The sequence below is a fragment of the Corapipo altera genome, unplaced genomic scaffold, assembly GCF_003945725.1.
Source record: "Corapipo altera isolate COAL_440 unplaced genomic scaffold, ASM394572v1 0, whole genome shotgun sequence".
In the NCBI taxonomy this organism is placed as follows: domain Eukaryota; kingdom Metazoa; phylum Chordata; class Aves; order Passeriformes; family Pipridae; genus Corapipo; species Corapipo altera.
The window spans coordinates 24,413,734-24,431,223 of record NW_020884872.1 but is presented as its reverse complement, the minus strand read 5'-3'; the positions used below and the strand labels follow the sequence as shown (position 1 = coordinate 24,431,223).

General features: G+C 43.2%; 1 protein-coding gene across 1 annotated transcript in view; it reads left to right on the top strand.

Annotated features, from left to right (window-relative positions):
* The first annotated feature begins 448 nt into the window (after positions 1 to 448).
* Positions 449 to 17,490, top strand: part of RAB20 (RAB20, member RAS oncogene family) — a 31,210-nt gene continuing 14,168 nt past the window's right edge. The window contains exon 1 of the mRNA XM_027639799.1: positions 449 to 669. Coding sequence (XP_027495600.1) covers positions 498 to 669 — 172 coding nt within the window. The 5' untranslated portion in view covers positions 449 to 497. The remainder of the gene's footprint in view (positions 670 to 17,490) is intronic.

Here is a 17,490-nt window from a genome sequence, read left to right as displayed (position 1 = left end):
GGCTCCGGGAGGGCTGTGGAGCTGGTGGCTGCGGTGTCTCCGGTGGGAAGGATGCAGGCAGCCCGGGAGGTAGCAGCATCCCCCGAAGGCTCAGTCGATACCTCCGCGAGTGGCGGCTGCTCGGCAGCCCGGCAGCGGCCACCCCACCCCGCGGCGGCCGGGACACATCACCCGGCTCCTGCGGGGCAGGGCAGGGGCGGGGGCTCGGGCTCGGGGTTCACGGAGCTCCGGCCGCCTCTTCGCCCGCGTCTCCTCCCCCTGGTGGGGGCGGGAGCGGGGCCGGCCCGGGGAGGAGGAGCAGCCGGAGCCGAAGTCGGGGCTGGATCGCGGCGGCTCCAGCGGAGCACCCGAAGTTTGCGCTGCCGGCGGAGGCGGCTCCGGGCCCTCGTCCCGCCGCTTCCGGGGCTCCGCCGGGCGGAGCGGGCCGGGCCGGGCCGGGCCGGCGGCCGGGGCAGGGGGCGGGAGCGGCCGCCGGCAGGGAGCCGAGCCGAGCCGCGATGAAGAAGCCGGACGGGAAGGTGGTGCTGCTGGGGGACATGAACGTGGGCAAGACCTCCCTGCTGCACCGCTACATGGAGCGGCGCTTCCAGGAGACGGTCAGCACCGTCGGCGGCGCCTTCTACTTGAAGCAGTGGGGTCCGTACAACATCTCCATCTGGGACACCGCAGGTGAGCGGGGGGCGGCCCAGAGGAGCGGGGCTTCGGCCCCGCTGGCTCCCGGCGTTTCCTGGCGGAACGGGGCTCCCAAGAACTTGGGCGGCGTTTGCCGGCGGGCTGCCCCTCTCCTCCGAGTCTGAGGAGAGCGGCGCTGCCCCCGGCACCCTCTGTGCCAGGGTCACGATGCCTATGGTTTTCTTTTCCCTAGTTTTGGCTCTGCCCTAATGTACGAGCTGTCGATGGGAAAGGTTGCGGGCGGATGTCCTGGCTCGGGACAGCCTCACCTTTCCGAGAAGCGGCGGGCAGGAGATGGAGAGATGGTCCCCCGGTGCCCCGGAGGGAGAGGCCGGCCCCGGGAATCCTGCCCTGGTGCTTAGCGCCTTGTTTTGGCACTACGGTAAAGTCAGTCGCCTGAAACATAGGGTTTGGCCGTAGGACAAAGTCTGAAAAGAAATACGATTTTGACGGGCCAGAAGGGGCCTTACATCTGCTCGTCTATAGTATTTTTGGACTTGCTTTGCGAAATGTGAATGTACAGGGAAGATTGCGGCGCCGGTTTGCTTTTTGCCTGAGTAGATTGCTACTGACGGCAAATTCAGGTAGGAATTAGCGAGGTTACAGTTTCTGCTCATCCCTTCTCGATGTGTGGTGATGAGTATCCCTTTGATATCAGCTGGTGTCAGACTTGGACTTCCAAAAGCGCGCTGCTCACCAGCCGTTCAGACGTGGCGTTCCCCTTCACCACAGCAATAAGAGCATAAGGAATTAATGCACAGAGAGCACGGGCTGCAGGCAGTTTCTGTCTGGGATAGCAGCAAGGGGCTGTCTGGCCCGCTGTATTGTGGCAGGCAGCATCTCCGGGATGCAGGAAGGAGTATGGGTTGTGGTCATGTGTAGTCATATGAATGTCTTGCTCTTGATTATTAAGTCAGGAAGCTCCCCCCTGTCATGTAAAGGACTAAAGCTGTCCAGAAAAATGAGGTCTATAAACACTTTTACCCCTTAAGTTGATCTTGGGGAAAAATAATCTTGTTCAATATTTTTTTATTTTCATGTTTAGCTGGATTTTAGAAGATTTATTAGTGGCAACATGAAGAATGCTGATTATGTGTCCTTGTGAAACTTGTGGAGCTGCAGCATCGCGCAATATTCCAGTTTCCTTTTGGTGACGTTTGGGAGGGAAGTTCATTTGCTGTGTCACTTCATGTCACAATCTAGTCCAAAATGGCTTTTCCTGCATCAGGAATTGAGAAGGAGGAAGGGGAGAAATGAAACTGCCGAGAAATTATGCAGAAACACATTTGGGGGGTGGGAAGGAGATTTTTAAGAACTTTTGCTTCTTGCATTTCTTAATCTGTAACTGTGATGAAAGCTTTGTACAAGTAGCTCTGTTTTAAACATACTTTCTATGTCCTTTGCAGTATTTTTGAAAAAAAAATCGACTTCCATTTTGGAATTGACGTGTTTTACTGTGGGAAATCTCCTGTGGGCAATTGCTACTTGCTTCTATTAAGCCAGATCCACATGGGAGATTAATAGTGGGCTTTATTTCAACAGAATTATCTTGGTGATGTTGTTCTTTGGTAATTTCCATTACACCCTTCTGATTTTTTTTTATCATACACAATAAAATAAGTCCCTTCAAGGCTTGTCTGCATTTAGAACCCTTTTTTTTTTTTCAGTCATTTATTCTTATTGCAGTATTTTAGTCCATATTATTTGAGGCTTCAGGCTACCAGCTCTGTGTGGCATCTGGAAAGCTCCGGAGTTGGGTTCTCCATGTGCCAGATGAAGCACCCAGGTGATTCCTGTCTCAGGGCAACACAAGTGTTCAGAACTCAACAATCGCCTTCCCAGTGACCATGGTTTCCTCTGTACCCTGGAGCAGGCCACTGCTGATGCTGCTGCCTGCATAGCACTGCAGTGGAAAGTCTGCTGCTCTCTAAGACTTGGCAGGACTTCTGTAGCAGGATTGCTGAAGCTGTATTTGTAGAACACTTGTTGAAAAGTGTTACTGTATTTTACCAGGGGAGGCATAACACGTATTCCTCATCCTTCTCTCTTGCTGGAGTGAGCATTGAGCCCAGCTGTCCCTTCTCTTGTGTTTCACAGGCAGGTGTGGACTCTTTCACCACCTCTCTGTTGACTTGGAAGTTGCTAAGACTGGGCGCTAGACTGTTTTAGGGCATGTGGGGTCTCATTAATCTTAGAAGAAATAGAAGCTCCCAGGGCTTATATATGCTTTCTCCTGTCCGGGTGAAGAAGGAAGGGACCACCATGTGGACACTTGTAACCCTGATATTAAGTCACAAGGGGATTCAAAAGCCTGCATAATTTATTTATTTATTATTTTTATTTTGTGCGGACCTTATGCTTTTGCTAGCCACAACTGGAGACCTTGGCCCGTGGTTCTTATCTCTCTATAGTCTTGCTATCTTATCTCTACCAGGTGGGTACCAACTAAGCTTGGAATTTATGTAGTAAGGAGGAGTTTAAAATTTAGCTTTTTTGTCTGTTTATTAACTTGAGTTGCTTACTGCTGCATTCTTGTGAAGCAGTGACATGGTTATCAAATACAGATACATTGTTTTCTTCAATTACCTGTGTGTAGATATTATAGAGAAATCCAGCAAGAAACAATCATCCAGGAGATTTAAAATTCTTTAGCATGGCAATATCACAAAAGTATGCATCCATCCTACCTACCTAAATAATGAGTGCCAGCTCAAGACATCCATCTTAATACCTCAATAGTACTTTATACAATGTACACTGTAGAAATATGGAAGATTTGACCTAGAAAAATGAGGGTGCTTGGTAGTAACTACTTTAGTAGTTTGATACATAATTGAACCAGGTAAACTGGAATTCATCTTCTTTTTTTAATTTTCTCAGTTTGTGTTATATTTAGTATGTGAATGTACGTGCATTTTTGTTGTTGCTTATCAATGTTATTTTGGGGACCATTATCTCCATAGAAGTCCCCTATATATTACTTGCAGTTCGGTTTGTGTGGTTTTTGTTGTTCTGGTATAGGTCAGGCATTTGGCTGTAGCAGTGTAAGCCTCAATACACTGAAGCTTCATTCCTGTAATACAGTGTTTTGTACAAGATTAGACTTTAGTGATTGATGAGAATATCTGCAGTAGTGGTGATGGATCAAAAGTTAAGCATGGATGGATATTAGTACGACACAAGTTTAATCGTGCAGCTTCTGAATTATTTAAAATATGTGTCATTTTCACTCATCACTGTGTTGATATTGCATTACTTCTCTCATTTTCCCAGGAAGAATGAAATTTTCTTGCCACAGTGCTCTAAAATGTATGTTTCTGTGTTGTTATCACTCAGTGAATCACAGTGTGCACACCTGACCTGTTCTACCAAGCTAGGACTGAAGTGCAAATCAGTTATTCCGGGGAGGACTCTTTTTTCTCTTGGCTGTACATTCACACCCCTCTTTATCTTGGAAAAATCAGCTGCTTAGTCTAGTCTAAATCTTTCATGTTCTTATCCGCAAGTCTAGTCAAATGGGTGTGCAGAAGTTGTCAGACTTGATTGGCTTTTTTATGTAAATGCTCATGGCAAATATTCAACATTTCCAGTTTTCCAATTTGATGATTACGAGAGAAGTTATTTGGAAATTGCATTCAACTTAAAGAAACAAATGAACCACAGATGGAAGAATACTTGTGAGAAGTATCATATGCTTGCCATGTTTTGAAGCTCTTTTTTTTCCCCTAGCCATCTGCTTTTGACTATTTCTTCACTATCAGGGGCTTGGATAGACAATCTTGTGTCTGACCTAGCATGGTTTCTGTTGTATTCGTGGTTGGTGCAGAAAGTTATTTATTACTCCTTATCTTCTGATGCTACAGATTGCCTTTGTTTGTTTTCTGTTTGGATCAATTAATTCAAAGGAATAAAAAAAAATGTGGCATAAACTATACAAAAAAAGAAACTTTACACTTTTATCATGTTTTAAAAGACTAGTCTACTGGATATGGCCTAGTCTCTAAAGCATTTGACTACATGCTTTGAAACCTTCATACTAGTATATTTGAAGTAGTGCTTTTCTGGAACAAGGAAAGTAAGCAACAGCATCAACCAGAAGAACTTTTTCACATGAAGAACCATTGGACACTCAGGATGTCAAAGCTATATATATATAATGTGTGTATATATTTATATCTTCTAGGCAGTGCTGAGAGCAGCTGCAGAGTAAACCAAAACTTCCTGCTGGGTGCTGATGGCATGCAGCTCTGAGCTAGCATGTTATCTCTTGTCTCTGGTAGCAGAAAGCATCCTGAAGTTTTGAAGGTCTTGGTCCTGCACCATCACTGAATTGAAAATAATAGTGTGAGGTGCGCTAATGATATTGTGGGAATCTTTTGGTTGTTCAGGCATGTTTTCTGATGCTTTTGTATTTCAAAAGGTAAAAGTAGTTTGTGTTTTAGATTTCAGTCTCTCTAAGTTGACATTTGTTCATCTGACAGATAAGCGGTGCCCTCAGCAGCAAGGTTTCTTAATGATTAGTGGTCATGTTCCCTGTGTTGCTGGCTTAGTATTAGAGCAGCCAACCAGTAAATTAATGACAAGCAGTTTAAAAAGTTCACATCAGGATCCCGTAATTGTATTTTAAGAAGCTGAGTTTTGAACTTGCCAACAGATATTCATCCAGCATTATAATGGGGAAACATAAAGGTTAATGGGGAAAGCAGACTTTCCTTCTTTTCCTTCCCCTCATCTGTCTGCAAGAACTGACTTGGTTATTTTCCTCTGTGAATATTCAGCTACCAGTTCATATTTTACGCCTTCCACCCCTTTATTTTGCACCTGCAGATTTTTTTTTTTTTCACTTGTCAGACTTAGTAGAGTTAGGGACAAAGGAGATAAACATAGCCTGGAAAAGGGTTTTCTGTGGCTTAGGTCAACTGCGGTGTACTTGCCTAATGAGTGCATACATATCTTGTGACTGGTTTGCTGATGTCTGATGGATCAGTGCTGGTGAGCGTGTGTGAATTTCTCACAGCTTCCAATCTCTGACCACTAGGGTTTCATAAGCTGCAGTGCAGGCAACTGCCTGTGCTGAGCTTTCTTGGACTAGGTGTGAATGTTTAGGTGGTAAGATGTGTTAGGTTCCTCCTTGTAAGAAATGTTGAAGTGTTAAGTTCCTCCCTTGCTTAGTTAGGCTTTGAGTTTTGGTTGGGTTTTTTTTTTTTGGGTGGTTCCCTCCCCCCCCTCAGAATTTGTCTGTGTTGATGTACACTTCCTTCTGCACATATTCTATGTGCAGAGGGAATCCATGAGTTGAAAGGGACCCATAAGGATCATCAATACCAGTTCCCTGCTCCTTGTTCGATTACTTGAAACTAAACTGTATGATCAAGAGCATTCTCCATATGCTCCTTGAATTGTGACAGGCTTGGTTTTCTGGGGAGCCTGTACCAGGGATTAACCACCCTCTCAGTGAAGGACCTTTTCCTAATGTCCAATCTGAAATTCGGATGCAGCTTTGTTCTGTTTCCTCATAAAGGTGGAAACCAAGTGAAGTTCTCAGGAGAAACCTGGGATGGGATGTGACTTGGTCCCTGTCATAGGAGATGAGCCCAGGCAGGCTGGTCTCCTGGCTGCCCTGGGGCCCAACATTCCTGTATGGTGAACAATATGCAAATTGGTGGTAGGGAAGGTGGAAGGATGGCCCTCCATCATGTTGAAACAGAATGAAGAAAGAGTAGGAATTAAGTGAGGTATTTTCCTCACAAATGAAGACTGATAGAAGCTACTCTGTTTGATCTGCTGGTTTTGACTTTTGGAAGTAGAGGATTACTGCAAGGGAAAAGAAGCTGCAGATGAGATGGTTGGGTAGGTTAGTCAAAACCAGAAAGGACTCTGATGCATGTGCCTTTCTGAACCTGGTGAAATGGTGGCAGTGGCTGGGGTTGGGTGTTGCTGAATGTGTAATAAGATGTCTTTAGTTGAGGAGGTTGCTTGTTGGAAGCACATAGGGGATATCGCCTTGAAAAGTGTCTTGGACATCAGAGATGATTTAGTGAGGAAGGCTACTGAGTGTGTACCTGTGCTCAAGAGGTGGGGACTAACCAATACACAAGATGGAAAGATGGAAATTATGGAGAATAAAAAGCCCTTAGTTTGTTGCTGGTGAGTCATGGCTCAGGGGGCAGTTACCACTGAGAGTCTTTGACTTTATTTTTTTTTTCTTTTTACCTTTGGAAAAATTATTCTACAGAATACTATGTTGGCCTCTGCATGTCAGTTGTTCATAATTGTTGTACGTAACACGATGAGCACCAGTGCCTCATACACACCTACCATGGTTTCCCTGGGATTACTGTGCATGGTTATAGGTTATGTATTTTCACATCTTGAAAAGGAAATCGTGAGAGTGTAAGTTCGAAGGGACAGTATGGCTAGCTGCTGAGAAAAATCTCTTGTGTACATGAGGAAATCCCTGAAGAGAGATCACTGTCAATGAGCTCTGCATCTAAAGCCTCTGAAGCAGATTCAGAGGCAGAAATAAAGGTTTAACTTTAGACCATCGCTGGAAGCATGGTTTTGTTGTTGTGAAATAACACACCAAATTACTTTTTTCTGCAATAAAAGTTTTCTGAAAAGAGCAGATTAACTTCAGAAGTGATTAAAAATATAAGAAATAATGATTTGTCTGGTGAAAGTACTGGAGGAAGTTCTATTTTCCATGTTCTGCAACTTAAAAATCCAGTGATACCAAGTAAAGTCAGAGGTAGCAAATTCGTTGCAGTTGAAAGTGCTTTGGTATGCAAATGAAGTAAAAATATGAAAATACCTTGTCAGAGGGAATTGTGAAAAATACGTATCAAAAAGAAACAGGAGACAAAGTAACATACTTTGTTTATTCAACTATGGCTAACTCACTTTATTGGATGGGGAATTTTATTTCTAATATGTAGTTTTAGTACTGACTCTTTCAGAGGCAAGCGAATGTGGAGGTTATGCCACCTTGTTGTGAGTACTTGATAGCCAAGATAAATGTTGTGTGTGTCAACCTCTGCAATACTTTCTGTATTCCAGCCGCACGTTAAATTCCCACTTCGAATGTGGTATTTAATAATAGTCTGCAAAGCGACTGTCCTGTTCTAGCTTAAGTGGGAAACTACTCAACAGTTCAAGTGAGACTCTCCCTGAAAAGTATTAGTGACCTGCGGTCTGTGCCTGGCTAAAGCTGTCCAGTACCATGCCAAGGCACTGTGGCCTGAGAAACATGAGCAACTTTGGAGTCCTCAGTAGGACAAGTTTGTACAAGTTCTTGAACTGATTGAATAAATCGTGTTTTAAGGTCACAGATTGTAGTTTGGAGCAAAACTAAGAATCTTCATAATGAGGAGTTTGTGCCTTTGACATTACATTCTTTCTTCCCTGGTTACTGAAGGTTACTGAGGTGTATTTTCCGGATATGTCTGTCAAAATTGACTTGACAGCTGAAAGGTTAGTTCATGTACTGACTGTCTGCTTTGTGACAATACTGAAAATGTATGAGGGAGGGAGGCATAAACAAGAAAAATGACTAGTAAAACAATGTAAATACGATGGCAAAGGTTCTGACAAAAATTGCAGACATATGGAAATTCATCTTCCTGGTGGATTGGGAGACTGTAGAAAATTTCGGAAGGGTGTCCAAGAACTGGTCTCCTAGGAGGGTATATGTAAAGGCAAAATAGGTGTTCTGTGCAAGAGAGCAAGTTATTAATGCCCTGTTGCACCTTCAGTTTGACTTCAGGATTTGTGAAATATATACCTGAACTGTCTAAAAACTCAGCTCTTTCAACAGTTAGAGCATGAGGGGGAAAATATCAGGTGGGCCAGTAGTTCTCTTGCTAGCTCAGTAAATAGTGTTACCCAGAGCAGCAGCACGCTTCATAAGCTGTAGCATAGAGATGAATGTGTACAAAGTAACTCATGTTGACTCAGTTGAGTTTTTTTTTCTGGGATACCAATCACATTCCATACTGAAAAAATGTAAAATTATCATTATGTATTTAGGTGCTTGAACTTAGGCAGTCAGGGTTATGATGTCTTTCTGCTGACTATGCAATGAACTTTTAATCTTTCATTTGGAAGTAAAGTGACAGTAGGTGCTTAACATACAAGTGTGGGGCGGGTAACTAGCTGCTAGCTGTATGGTTTTACAATTACTTTGAGCGCTCATGTATGGTGAGTACGTTTCTCGTATCATCTCACGTACATGCACACTATGATGGCACAAATGTCCAAGCCAGGGCGGCTCATAACCAGCTTCACAATGCCTTGGCTGAGCTGCTCCTGATACTCTAGGCTACTTTAAGTATGTTTACTTCACGCTGCAATCACATCTTATATCTAGATGAGTTGTTTGCTTCATTGCCATTACTGTTTCATGTTGAAGCCACAAGCCCTGTGAGCTTTGAAGAGGCAGTGTTTCATTGCCCAAACAGAAGGTACGCTTAGTAATCCCTCCTCTGAGTCACACTGTGCTATTGCAAAATATCCAAACAAGTAACCTTTGTTTGGGTCTCTATCTAGAAAGACTCTGTGGTGGATACATTTGGAACTGTTAAAAATTATGGAACAGAAAGAATCATTTTCTTTTCCGAGTCTGAATTATTTCCTTTCTTTCAGGGTAACACTGGGTAGAACATCCAGGGGGCTGATCAAAAGGCATCAAAGTTGTGATAAATTCCTTTTCCTGTGCCTGTCACATTAGCTGTAACTTCATATTCAGTACCTGAAGATATGCCTAGGAAATGAGATTTCAGCTTGTTGATTAACTTATGCAAGTGATGCTGCGGGGAGCAGAGGTGGTCAAAGGAAAGTTGTGGGTTTTTTGCTCTTAATTTGAATTCTTACCGTAAGTAGTTTGTCATCCTTCCTCAGAGGAGATCCAGGATAACTTCCTTTAGGACAACCAACTCAATAAGCATACAAGATTTCCACACCTATCTGGGTGTGGAAAGAAACAATCTAGAAGAGAACTTCTTAACATGTGTTTTAAAGGGAGATAGATAGTCAGATGTGTTTGTGAATCTTTTAGTATATCTTTCCACCTCTTAGGAAGCAGGCAAGAATTGAAGTTGGCTTTGCATGGGCAACCAAGAAGCCATTTATGGAAGATCTCTGCTGACAGCCTAAAGACTTGTATGAGCCTGAATTTATTACTGTTTTATAAATAATGCAAAACTAGGAAAATGTGTATATCAGGTTTTGCCTTTTCACCAATTCCATTGCAGCAAAAATATGTTTCAGTCTAGTCTGTAGCATGGTAGAAACTTCATGTAAGGGACTCCAGGAGGAGATACGTTTGAAACTTGCAGTACTCAAACAGACTAATGTCTTATTATGAATTAAAGCTTCTATGCTTTCAGTTTTTTTCTGGTCTGCCCTTTCATAAGGTTTGTTTGTTTTGTTTTTTTTTCTGGTTTGCAGACTAATGAATTGAATATTGGAATATTTCTGTTCAATAAGGATTATTGAGCAAATTCTATTGATAATTATATTGAATTAATTTTGTTCAATCAGGATTCAACATATCATGTAGATACTTCTCCCTGTCCCCTCAGCTTCTTCTTTTGATACACTGACATGCGTGACTGTGTTACATGATTTAATATTCCTACCCACTGTTTTTGTACTTCAGAAAATTCTTACAAAATACAGAGAAAGGATGTTGTCTGGCCATCCAACTGTTCTTACATACTTAGTTTAAAAATAGTAGTCTTTGGTGTAGTTGAAATAGTAGGATAATTTTTGATTTACATTCTGCAGCTGATATCTACTTATGAGTTTTTAGTCATGTATAGTATTCAACCATAGATATTTAAATCTGTGAGATTTTATTTTTCTCTTAATTATGTAATTGTCTGGAAAATGAAGATTAGCTTAGTTAGACCTTCAGGAAAATGTTAGTAAGAATATACTAACTAGAAACCACAAAGAAACAGTTTGGGAGGCAGGGCAAGAGAAATGAATATGTAGGACACCTCCTGAGGAATGTAAAGCAAAAGTTAGGAAGATTGAAGTAACCTTTAAAATCAAAGCAATGTCTAAATGCTGCTTATTGATTGTGTAATAATTTCTTTACATGGGATCAACAAACTTTGATTTCTGCTTACGCTTATGTTCTCAAACCACTCAAGGACAGCAGTATAAAGATATAGATGTGTGATGATGTGCCCTCGTTGCAATGACCTTCAGTTGAGCTCCTGCTCCCTACTTCCCTTTCCCTGAGAGGTTTGGGCTGACCAACTTCCCTTTCTGGTTGTGCAGGTTACTTCAGTGATTGGACTGAACCTTCATGCAGTTTAATGCCTTATGTTCTGAAAGGCATCAGAAATTCAGTTTCTGTTCTTCACAGTGGGGTCTGTGATCTGGACATCTAAATCTGTTGTTGCTCTGTTCTTCATTGTTGGAGATAGAAATAAGGCTTTCAGTAATATTCTAGTGGATTTTTTGTTTAATTCTTGACTGTCATTTGCTCTCAAAAAAAAGCAAAGGTTTTGGTTCATTCATAAAAGGGAGAAATGACCAGAATCTGTAGTGGTTTATAGTAACAAAAAGAAATGAAAGAAAAAGCTCTATGTAGTTGAGTTGGCATCTTCCAAGCCTCATGAAAGGGATCATCAGATCTTGTGATTTGCTGCAAGTGAGACTTGGGTGTTTTAAAACAAATTAAAAAATCCCCATTGGTATAATGAGAGTGAACCTATGTTTTACTTTTTTTTTCCTCTCCTGTTGCTTATTCAAAAAGTAAATCTCTAATTTTGTGAAACTAAAACTCTCTCAAACTGCTTAGCAACTCCAACCCCTACCAGCTTCTTGTTTTTATGAGACTGTAAGACTTTCTTTAGGAGCTTTCCCTCCCACAGCAGATAGCTGTATGAATCACATTTGTATCGTTTCTCTTATCTGCTTTCCTGTTCTAACATTGTGTGCCCTTTCCACATTGTCCTGCTCCAACTTCTTTTTTTGCTTCAAGCCTTGGAAGCCTAGTGGAAGTGGAATAATTGTCATCTATCCTCTTTTTGAGTGGCTTAGCATTTTGTGACCTAGAGATACTGTCTTAATTATGAAAGAAAAGGATGCAATGCAAGCAAATCTATAAGCAGTTCCTTTTTTGTAAGTAGCTTCCCCTCTTGGCATGAGGGTTGAATGGGCGGACACTGGACAGTGATAACATTGCTCTTTGTAACTTATTTTCTATAGAAAGTTCAGAACTGAGTTGTTTATGATTTTAAGTGGTACTCCCTTTGTACCAGGTTAGAGAACATTATTGAGATTAGACGAGATTGATTATTTACCATGCCTGTTGTGCAGTTTTAGTTTCTTTAATCCTTGAATTAATGCCTCTAAACAGTGGATACTAAATATGCTCTTAATTGTGTAGGCAGAGAAGCCAGAAGTAGAATTAAAAGGGAGAAGTAGCGCTGGAAATGTAAAACCCATGTGTTTATCTTAGCCAGCACAAGTTCTGAAAACACAAGTCACATGTCTTGTGATAAAATTATCTGAATGAGATGAACGAGTTTTAAATATATTCCCACTAAACCCAGGCAGCAGCACTATGTCTGGCACAGTCTCCCACTTCTGGTACTAGCTGAAAGCAGCCCACTGAATCGCCATAACTGCCTTCTGTTTTTGACAAATAGCAACTATTTAGAAGCACCCAGTGAAGAAGATTTCAACTGAATAGAAACTTGTGGTGGTTGGTAAGGAGTAGAAGCATTTGTAATTTTCTCAAGATTAATTATGTATGAATTCATTATATGTGTTCTTACTTGAGAACCTACCTATAAATCATTGAAAACATTGAAACAAGTCATAAAAATTATCTATTGAGTGGGCCTAGGTTTATGTCCCCTATTACTGATGTGAGTCTCTCTTCCAAAAAATAAAACTGTTCCATTTGCAAGATCCATGGCCTTTGCTTCCACTCATTTAGCAAGGTTTAAATATTTTTCAAATTGCTGATGAAGGCTGGTTTGAAGTTAAACTCAGTGTTACAAATCGTAAGCTAGCATATAGTTATCTATTGCACCTCAATTCCACATCACCAGAAGGTAGACATAAGAGGCATTTATCAAGTATCTGCAGACAAAGACCTGCTGTGGGTGCCTGCTATTGATCTGATAACCAGAGCTTCTTGAGGCGTTTTGGATAACTCTGTTACTTGTTATGTGTGCAAGAATCATTCCTCACTTTTGAAACATGTGACACAGGTCACTTCTGACAAAACAGCCTGCTGGCTCTCAAATATGTTTTTGTGAAACCTGGACTCTGTTTCTGAGAATGTGAATAGTGTGATTTGTAGATGCCTTCCCCCTGCCCCCTAGTAGTGATCAGTCATGAATCCAACCTATAGCTGCTGTCCTGCACTAACTTTAGTTTTGTATAAGCTAGGCTATCTAGAAGTACTTCTAGTTCTCCTCTTCCTGTCCTCTACTCCTGATCAACCTGGAAAGGTACTGGTAGGGTAGGAGATTTATGGAAATAGTGCTTGAGGTGCTGTCTACATGTGGACCTAGTAATTAATTTTATCTCCCAAAGGAATCATGGCCCATATACCTGAGTCCCCCTCTCTATTGTAGTGCCCCAGTGCCTGTTAGTGAACAAAGCTGTTCTGCTGCTGTGGAAGAAGAGGATGGTCTCTGGCTGTGGGGTAGGGTTGGAAGGTACATTCCCAGGGATGTGTGACCTTCCAGGCTGATTACTGAAGGATAAAAACTTCTGGTGGCCTGATGCTGTGGTAGAAACAACCTGGGGATCCCTGAAACTGTCTAAATATTGAGCTTCTTAAAGCTCAATGTGTGTTAAAAGCCTGTGGCTGGTGTCCTGGGATGGCCCTGAAGTGGAGCACTGAGGGCCAGTGTTTGGCTCTGTTTGCCTGTCTCTGGTGCTAATGCTTTCGAAATATTGATGGAAAGACCTGTCATGGAAGTGGGGCTGATAGAAAATAGGTTCTGCCATAGCTTAACGTTCTTGTAAATGAATGGTTTGGGTTGGAAAGGACCTTAAAGATCAATTAGCTCCAACCTCTCTGCCATGGGCAAGGATGCCACCCACTAGATACGGCTTGCTCAGGGCCCCATCCAGTATGTCTTTGAACACTTCAGGGATGGAGCATCCATAAACTTTCTGGGCAACAAGCTCTGAAGCTCTTCTGTGGGTCTGTGGAAGAAAGTTAACGTACTGTGTTATCATGTGTGACTCTCCTTGAGAGGGTGTGCGCAAAAAAGGTTACAGCTGCTAGTTGGTGGTTTGGTTTCCTATACTTGGGAAGAAGGGAATTGAAGATTGACAGCCAGGAGGCAGAAATACATATAATGTGTTTGGGGTTAAAGTGGTAATACGGAAAAAGAAGAATGTTTCTAATAGAGTAGACCATTTAATTTTATTTATGGTTGGATGCAAAACTTAATCTGAAGAGGCTCTGCAATCAGTAAGAGTAAACTATTTTTTTCCTTCTCTAAAATGTCAATGTGCTTAATTAAGGTGTTTATTAAGTTCATCGTGTTTCCTCACTCAAAAAATGGTGTGGTGTATTGTACTGATTGACCTGGTATGTATGTAGTTAGTCTTCTGCAAAAAATCCTATGGGGAATTTGTTTTTTAAAAAAAGTTGTAAAGAGCTATCTAAAGCAAAAGCAAAGTATCTAATGAGGAAGTAAAAAATGAAGAAAAACAGGAAACATTTCTTTTCAGGGCAGACTCTGACCTACCAACTCTTCACTGAAAGCTGGCAGGAATGCTGATAAGCACATTTCAGAGTGCTTATTGAGATACATTTAGTAGGGCAATCTCAACTAAGCCTCAAGCAGCCTCTTGCTTACTCTGCCCCACTGGGATGGGGGAGAGAATTGAAAGGGTAAAAGTGAGAAAAATCATGGGTTGCGATAAAGACAGTTTAATGGGTAAAGCAAAAGCTGCATGCACCAGCAAAGCAAAACCAGGAATCCATTCCTCACTTCCTGTTGGCAGGCAGGTGTTCAGCCATCTCCAGGAAAGCCGGGCTCCATCATGCATAGTGTCAATGTGGGAGAACAAGTACCATCACTGCAAATATTCCCCACTTCCTACCCTTTTCCCCAGCTTTATATGCTGAGAATGATGCCATATGTTGTGGGATATCTCTCTGATCAGTTGGCCCCAGCTGTCCTGGCTCTGTCCACTCCCAACTTCTTGTGCCCCCCGTCTGCTTGCTGGTGTGGTGATATCACAGGATCAGTTGGGTTGGAAAAAAGCTCTGAGATCACAGAGTCCAACCTATGACTGAACATCACCATGTCAGCTAGACCACGGCACTCAGTGCCACATCCAATCTTTCCTTAAACACCTCAAGTGAGGGTGATTCTATCACTTCTGTGGGCCGCCCCTTCCAATATCTAGTCACTCTTTCTGTGAGGAATTTCTTTCTAATGACCAACCTAAACCTGCCCTGGTGCAGCTTAAGACTGTGTCTTCTCATCCTGTCACTGCTTACCCAGGAGAAGAAACTGATGCCCACCTGGCTACAACCTCCTTTCAGGGGGTTGTAGAGAGTGATGAGGTCCTTCCTGAGCCTCCTCTTCTCCAGGCTAAACAACCCCAGTTCCCTCAGCTACTCCTTATAGGACTTGTGCACCAGCCCCTTCACCAGCTTCATTGCCCTGCTCTGGACCTGCTTCAGCACCTCAGTGTCCTTCCTGAACTGAGGGGCCCAGAACTGGACACAGTATTGGAGGTGCAGCCCCACCAATGCCAAGTAAAGGGGAAAAATCACTTCCGTAGTCCTTCTGGCCCTTCTACTACTGATACAGGCCAGGATGCCATTGGCCTTCTTGGCCACCTGGACACACTGCTGACTCATGTTCAGACACTGTTGACCAGCACCTCCAGGTCTTTTTCTGCTGAGCCGCTTTCCAGCCATTCTGCTCCGAGCCTGTAGTGCTGCTTGGGGTTGTTGTGGCCGAAGTGCAGGACCCAGCACTTGGCCTTGTTGAATCTCATACCCTTGGTCTCAGCTCATTGATCCAGCCTGTCCAGGTCTCTCTGCAGAGCCTTCCTACCATCCAGCAGATCAACGCTCCCACCCAACCTGGTGTTGTCTGCAAATTTGCTAATGGTAGATTCAATCTCCTCATCCAGATAATCAGTAAAGACATTAAACAGAACTGGGCCCAACACTGATCCATGGGGGACACCACTGGCCACCAACTGGGTGCAGCTCTGTTCATCACCACTCTCTGTTCCCAGCCCTCCAGCCAGTTCTTAACCCAGCACAGAGTGCCCCTGTCCAAGCCGTGGGCTGCCAGCTTTTCCAGGAGAATGCTATGGGGGATGGTGTCAAAGGCTTTGCTGCGGTCCAGATAGACCACATCCACAGCCTTCCCCTCATCTACCAGGTGGGTCACCTGATCATAAAAGGAGATAAGGACCTGCCCTTCCTAAACCCATGCTGGCTGGATCTGATCCCTTGGTTGTCCTGCATCTGCCATGTGATCACACTCAAGATGATCTGCTCCATAACCTTGCTGGGCACCGAGGTCAGGCTGACAGGCCTGTAGTTCCCCAAATCCTCCTTCCAGCCCTTCTTTTGGATGGGAGTCACACTGGCCAACCTCCAGTCATATGTTGACATCTGTTAACGTTTTAACAGATGTGGTTAGCTGGGACTGTTGGTAAATGATGGAGAACAGCTTAGCAAGCTCTTCCACCAGCTCCCTCATCACTCTAGGATGGATCCCATCCAGTCTGATAGACTTGGGAGCATCTGAGTGGCTCAGCAGGTCACTAAGTGCTTTCTCCTGGATTACAGGGGGTCCGTTCTGCTCCTTGTCTACCAGCTCAGGGGACCAGTTGCCCCGAGGATAACTGGGTCTCAGTGTTCAAGACTGCAGCAAAGAAGGTGTTAAATACCTCAGCCTTCTCTTCATCTTTGGTGACTATATTCTCCCTCTGTGTGCAATAAATAGTGGAGATTTGCCTTACGCCTTCTTTTGATATTTATATATTTATAAAACCACTTTTTATTATCCTTTACAGAAGTGGCCAGATAAAGTTTTGAGCTTTTACCTCTTTCTGCAAGACCTAACAACATCCCTAAACACTTCCTGAGTTCCCTGCCCCTTTTTCCACAGGTGATACACTCTCTTTTTTAACCTGAGTTCCTACAAAAGCTCCCTGCTCAGCTAGGCTGGTCATCTTCCCCTCTGTCTCATCTTTTGGCGCATAGGAACAGCCTGTTCCTGCGCCTTCAAGAGTTCTTTCTTGAAGTATGTATTATTTAAAATTCAAGTATCTATTGAAGTATACGAGGAGAAAAGGCCCTAATGCTGTGCAAGCACTGCTCAGCAATAGCTAAAACATTCCTGTGTTATCCACGCTCTTTTTAGCACAAATTCACAGCAGCCCTGTAAACTCTGCCCCAGCGAAACCAGCACACCAAGTTAAGTTGCCAGGTCCTTATTGAGCAATATAAAACATGCAGTAAGTGTGGAATGACCTCCTGGCCCTCAGTGCCCGTTGAACCGTGCTAAAATACACCCATCTATGCATTCCAGCCTGAGCTAAGGACCTACTTCTCAGTTTGAAGAGCAAGCTTTGTGAGGGAGTATGGGCTTTGAAAATCTCCTTTCTGAGTGACTCTGAAGTTAAGGACCTGGTAACAGCCTCTGCTTAGCAGAGCTTCTCTGCATAGAGAGATGGGGTAATCTGCAGTGTCTGTCCCCCTGTGGAAAGGAATTGTAAATTTAAAGAAAAGGTATCATTTTTCTAGTACTGGAAAGAAAAAACCAGCTGCTTTTAGATCTCAACCTGTGGAAAATG